This window comes from Triticum aestivum, chromosome 4A (genome assembly GCF_018294505.1).
Source record: "Triticum aestivum cultivar Chinese Spring chromosome 4A, IWGSC CS RefSeq v2.1, whole genome shotgun sequence".
Classification (NCBI taxonomy): Eukaryota; Viridiplantae; Streptophyta; class Magnoliopsida; order Poales; family Poaceae; genus Triticum; species Triticum aestivum.
Window position 1 is genome coordinate 140,076,384 of NC_057803.1, and position 6,200 is coordinate 140,082,583.

The window sequence follows — 6,200 nt, forward strand, 5'->3', positions numbered from 1 at the left end:
GTCTTCACCTTAGTTGATTCCCTCCTCGTGCTCATCATGGGTACACGCCGCCAATGCGTACACGGCCTGGTCTTGCATTCGTGATTACTTTCTCGCAAACCAAGGTGCCCGCTACCTCCACCTGACACGGCAGTACGACAACCTCAAGCAAGGTGACTTGATGGTCTCCGACTACGCCCGCCGCCTCAAGACTCTTGTGGACGGCCTCCCCGACAACGGCAACTCGGTCTCTCCTAAGGATCTGACGATGCAGCTCATCCATGGTCTCAACCACCGTTTCGACACCATCCTCGAAGACACGGTGCCGCTGCCTGCCTTCGATGTCGCGCGCTCTGGGTTGGACCTCGTCGGAATACAACCTCAATCTCCGCGCTGCCGAGGTGGACTCTGCTGCTGTCTCCGGCGGTTTCGGCTCCACCAACGACCGCGGCAACCACGCTTCTTCCTCTAGACACGGCTTTGGCGGCAACGGCGGTGGCGACCACGGCCCTAAAACTTGATTGTCACGAGATAGTTTACAAACATAAATTAGATCCTTGACAATGTTAGGGCAAACAATCAACAACAGTAAGTTATACTACTCCCTCTGTATACATTTGTTTTACATAGTGAGCTTGTTACCAGCTGGTTGAAGTAATGGTCTTGGCAAAGCAAATTAACCGGACAGCGTGAATGGCTAACAGTGATGCTGCAGAAAGTTGTACACGCTATAAATCCTAATGATTACGACATTAAGTGCGTCGGATCATGGCCTAATGATAGTAATAAACATGGCATTAAGGCTGCTTGTAATGGGTAGTATCATAAGTTAGTATCATGCGTATGATACTAGTGTATGATACTAACTCTCTAATGCATAGTATCATATAGTAGTATCATAGATGACTTTATTTATTGTCATGCATGACACATAGTAGTGTAACATTTATTATGATACGGTATCATAATATGATACTCAACCTTCTTTTTCTTTATTTAATTTTATGCCACATCATCTAAATTGCTTAGTTGGCATGCATGATACTAATTATGATACTTTCATTACGACCAGCCTTAGAAGCCGAAATTCCCTGCAGTTTTGTCCTTGTCCGGCATCAATACTGCATGTGTTAGCCTTGACTCGAGAGCTTAGCTTTGCACCGGCCTTTGGCTAAGCCGGCTTTGCTCGGCTCCAACTTGGCTTGGCCATAACATGGCTATGCTTAGCTAGCTCCTAGCTAGCCGGGCGATGCTGACCTGCGAGCAAGCAGCGATACTTCAAGGGGAAGAGCCAAAAAATATATGAGCAGATTCGTCCACGTAAGAAACTAACCTGCATTTCATAGTCTCCACCCCTTCCACGAGAGAATATACTACTCGTACGTATAACTCCGAAAAGTCTTCTGAAATCGCCACGTCCCTACGCCATCTCACAGGAATTCAATAAGTACCATGTGTACACCCTGGCTTCCCCACGTCGACAACATACGTATTATCATCAGCATCACGTCACCGGTACATATACTGGTATTATACATGTACGCGGTGCGGGATACGACTGATGTAAGCAGTACGTGCATAAGGGAGAGCCATACGTATACATACGAAGTGCTACTACAGAAGTGCTTATTAGGCGGTGACGCCAAGATTTGGTCAATTTGTTTAGCTCGTCTGCAACCGGGTCCCGACGAAAGGCCAAGCCCGTTTTTATACCTGGAGTCTGGGGTTGATGAGATGGAGGAAGGTTCGTGGCCTTCTTCGCCTTTGACTTTTTTTTGGGGAGAGGTTTTAACACCGGGATTGCTGTTGGCGTGGGGTGGACTAAAATTCGTCTCCTTCATCGGAATTCTCTCTCTCTTTCAAAGGAGACTATTCATTTTCGCAAAAAAAGAAAGACTATTCTACACTGCATATGTATGCCTTCTTTGTACCGATTGCCGGCCCGATTGGGTGCGATTAATCTTGTGATCATATGCGCATGTATGAATGTGTGATGGAGCTGCTGGGTTTGTGGGCAGAAATTAGGGGCACCATTGTCCATTGAGTCAATATATAATAAAGCGAGGTGATTAATTCGATCACTGGAGTAGAGCGAGGGGATGTACATTGAGAGAATTCCTTATTTAACACTATTTTAAATTTTGTTTCCTTATTTAATACTCAAAAACTTTTTCTTCCTTATCTACAACGAGTTAAAATTTTATGCCCTTCACGGCACTTTCATCCATTTTGAGGCTAAATGACACCTAAAAAGACCCCTTTGCCCCTTATGTGATATATGTGTGTGTGAGGTGCACTAGTATACACACAACATCAATGGGGCAGTAGCGCACACGCACGCATCGGCAGGAGCACGCACACAGCAGCACACTGCACATAGGCACGCACGCACACAACAGCGCACACGCACGCAGCACACACACAGCAGCACAAACACGCACACACATACATGGCTATTTGTATTCTGTACGTGCAGCATAGACGTGTGGGTATTCAGAATTGTATGCATACAACATACATCTGCTAGAGCCATAAGCCACGTACGGAGTACATGCTACTGCCGTGTATGGCCTTCGATGCATGCATACAATTGTACGCGTGGGCAATTTTGCCATGCACTACGTACAAAGGCAATGATAGACCATCTAATGTATGCATCCACTATATAATGTATCTAGACATACATATATTCTCCCTTGGAGATCCTGCACTAAAAGAAAACTCAGATATTTAAAATAGAATATGTGAGCTCCATAAGAAAATCCAACAATTAATAGTATAATAATTATTAATAAAAATGATAAAGAGATCATTGAACAACACGTGCGCCGAAACATACCACTTGAGGGGCAAAAGGGTCTTTTCAAGTGTCATTTAGGCTAAAAATGGACATAAGTGTTATAAAAGGCATAAAATTTAGACTCGTTGCTATATAGGGAAGAAACTATTTATCGATGTCAAATAGGGCATAAAATTTAGACACATTGTTAAATAAGGAATTCTCTCATGTACATTACATTACAATCGGGCAAAGTGTAAGACCGTACGACACGAGTGAAAAAAATGCAATCACTCTAACAAAGCGTGGTACAGACAAAAATAGTGTGGTACAGACTTAGGCCTCTTTTGGTTCATAGGATAGGATTATCGTATGAATAGGAATCTTGTAGGAAATGAGATGACATGTATCTCAAATCGTATGAGTACGAATAGGAAACAAGATGTCATTTGGTTGACACCAAATGAATTTTTTCATTGAGTCTAAGCTTATTTTTATTTTTTTATGAAATGTGAAGGATAGAAACCAATCCTATGTAGGAATAGGAATCCATTCCTATGAACCAAAAGGCTCTAAAGAAAAAAATCCTATAAAAATCTTATCCTTTAGAATTCTTATGAGATTCCTACAAACCAAAGAAGGCTTTAGCATTCAAGAAATGAAACAGGGGCGCGGCCCTTTTCCTCTAAAAAAAGACTTAGCACAGCCTTATACGGAAAAGGAACCGTATGGCCCAACCAGAGGAGAGGCTGAAAATGCCGATCTTTGTGGGCTGGTAAAGCGATGAGTTAGGAGGAGGGTGTTGCGTAGGAACCGTTCTCGCACGTATAATTAGGCGGAGGAGGAGGATGTTGAACTGGGGCTCCGGTCGGCAACCACCCGGCCAGAAAAGTCGAAGCAAGCGAACACAATGTCTTCTCCCCTCCTCTGAAGGGGTTGACCCAGCACGCAACCCTCGCATAGTCTCGTTCCCATGCAATGCAAAAGTCCCACGAAAACAATTGTTTTTTTTTTTAATTTAAAGAAAAGAAAAGGGCATCGGTTTCGTGCTCCTCAATCTTGCGAGCGTCCACACTGTTGAAATCCGCCCTAGTGGTTGAGTTAGTCACGCTCACGCATCGGCATCGCCTCAAGACAGCCACCGACCCCACCCACGTACGGTCGTCGGAGCCCATCATTTCTCCGGCGCCGGGCGGGCGGTCCACCCCCAAACCCGAAGCCGCGGTCAATCTGATCCGTCCGCCCAACCGTGTGCGCCTCTCCCCTCGGTCTCGGCCTCCCTGTCGCGCCCTCGCGTTCGCTTCTACGAATGCGCTGGCGTTGGCGACGTCTCTGTTTTCTCTCGGGTTTTTTTTTCTCCCTCGTGGACCGGAGACATCTGGTCCGGTCAGAGGCAGTGTCGCTCTCCGCGCTGATCCGCCGGTACTGAATAATCTCACACCAGATCGAGTTAACCAAGGCTGCAAAGACCATGACATCAGAGCCAGCCAGACAGCCATGTACATCAGAGCACCCTCTACTACTGAAAGTATTTGCTTGGCTAATCGCGAATCAAACGATAAAGAAGTAGCAACAACTTTTTTCTTTTAGGCCACACATAAGCAAGCAACAACTACGTACGCGTTGAATTACGTGTAGTCCCGCGAGAGCTGGCCGTACAACCAACCAGTCGCCCCGGCCCGCCTATATAAAGTACAGCCCGGCACTCCCCTGCATAAACCAGCAAGCTTCACACACTTCCTTCCTTCCTGTTGTGGCTCCTGTACATGCGCGCTAGCCTCGCCTCGTACGCGCAAGACCTCGCCATGCCTGCCTTGGACGTCATGCCGGAGAAGGCCCACCAGCCGGCCATGTCGCCGTCGCACCACGGCCACGGGTGGGACGCCAGCGGCGCCCCCACCCCCATGCACAAGAGGCTGGACGGCAAGGTGGCCATTGTCACCGGCGGCGCGCGGGGCATCGGGGAGGCCATCGTCAGGCTCTTCGTCAAGCACGGCGCCAAGGTGGTCATCGCGGACATCGACGACGCCGCCGGCGAGGCGCTGGCCGCCTCGCTCGGCCCGCACGTCGCCTTCGTGCGCTGCGACGTGTCCGTGGAGGAGGACGTGGAGCGCGCCGTCGACCGCGCCGTGTCGCGCTACGGCCGCCTCGACGTCTTCTGCAACAACGCCGGGGTGCTGGGCCGCCAGACCAGCGCCGCCAAGAGCATCCTCACGTTCGACGCCGGCGAGTTCGACCGCGTGCTCCGCGTCAACGCGCTGGGCACCGCGCTCGGCATGAAGCACGCCGGGCGCGCCATGATGGCCCGCCGCTACGGCAGCATCGTCTCCATCGCCAGCGTCGCCGGCGTGCTCGGCGGCCTCGGCCCGCACGCATACACCGCCTCCAAGCACGCCATCGTGGGGCTCACCAAGAACGCCGCCTGCGAGCTGGGCGCGCACGGCATCCGCGTCAACTGCGTCTCGCCCTTCGGCGTCGCCACCCCAATGCTCATCAACGCGTGGCGCCAGGGCCACGACGCGTCCGCCGCCGACGACGCCGACGCCGACATCGGCCTCGACGTGGCCGCGCCGAGCGACCAGGAGGTGGAGAAGATGGAGGAGGTGGTGAGGAGCCTCGCCACGCTCAAGGGGTCCACCCTCAGGCCCAGGGACATCGCCGAGGCGGTGCTCTTCCTGGCCAGCGACGACTCCAGATACGTGTCCGGCCACAACCTCGTGGTGGACGGCGGCGTCACCACCTCAAGAAACTTGATCGGGCTGTGAAAATCACATGGCCGACCTCGCATCAAGGCACCTACGTAATGTAGATCAGTAGGAGGAACAAGGACGATTGTTTAGTCTGCAATAACTGTACGCAAGTTCTTTGGTTGGTTCGGTTAATTGGTTGATTGATTCAGTGTGCTATTCGTCCGAGCATTGTTGCTTCCGTGTCCCATTTTTCTGGCTTGTTTCTGAACGCTCCAATCGTTTGGCCTCTGGCTAGCAGCCTAGCAGATACGATCTGAGACGGAAAGTACAGTAAGTACTGCGAATCAGTTAGCACTAGCACTAGCACTAGCCTAGCTTGCAGCCTTGGGTACTTGGTGCACTGTACACGCATGTACTTTTATGAACCAGTTGTGATTATCAAACGGGCCACTGGGAAATTTTGGGCCGCACACACACACACACGCTCTCTTCCGCTAGAGTTGGGATGGTTGATAGTCTGTGCATTTACAATTGGCAACTAGGCGACGGGTAAGCTGGTTCCCAGGGTGCGATCTATCTGTAGATTTGACATGGTTGCTACTCCTACTTTGTATATGCCCATTGGCGAGCAGAGGCAGCAACTAGGGTACGGGGCACCAATAATGCGGTTTCCCCGAGCAAATCTATCTGTCGATTTGAAACAATTTTCTGCTCCCCCGCAAAAAAAAAAAAAAAAAAAAAAAGAAACAATT

The 6,200-nt window shown here is 49.9% G+C and overlaps 1 protein-coding gene across 1 annotated transcript; it reads left to right on the plus strand.

The window, feature by feature from the left end:
• The first annotated feature begins 4,456 nt into the window (after positions 1-4,456).
• On the plus strand, positions 4,457-5,656 carry LOC123081869 (sex determination protein tasselseed-2). The gene has a single exon (XM_044504384.1). The coding sequence runs from the start codon at positions 4,525-4,527 to the stop codon at positions 5,521-5,523; it is 999 nt and encodes a 332-aa protein (XP_044360319.1). The 5' UTR covers positions 4,457-4,524; the 3' UTR covers positions 5,524-5,656.
• The last annotated feature ends 544 nt before the right edge of the window (positions 5,657-6,200 follow it).

Bases quoted from the DNA above. Each gene is read 5' to 3' on its own strand.
- LOC123081869 (XM_044504384.1), top strand. From the start codon at position 4,525: ATGCGCGCTAGCCTCGCCTCGTACGCGCAAGACCTCGCCATGCCTGCC.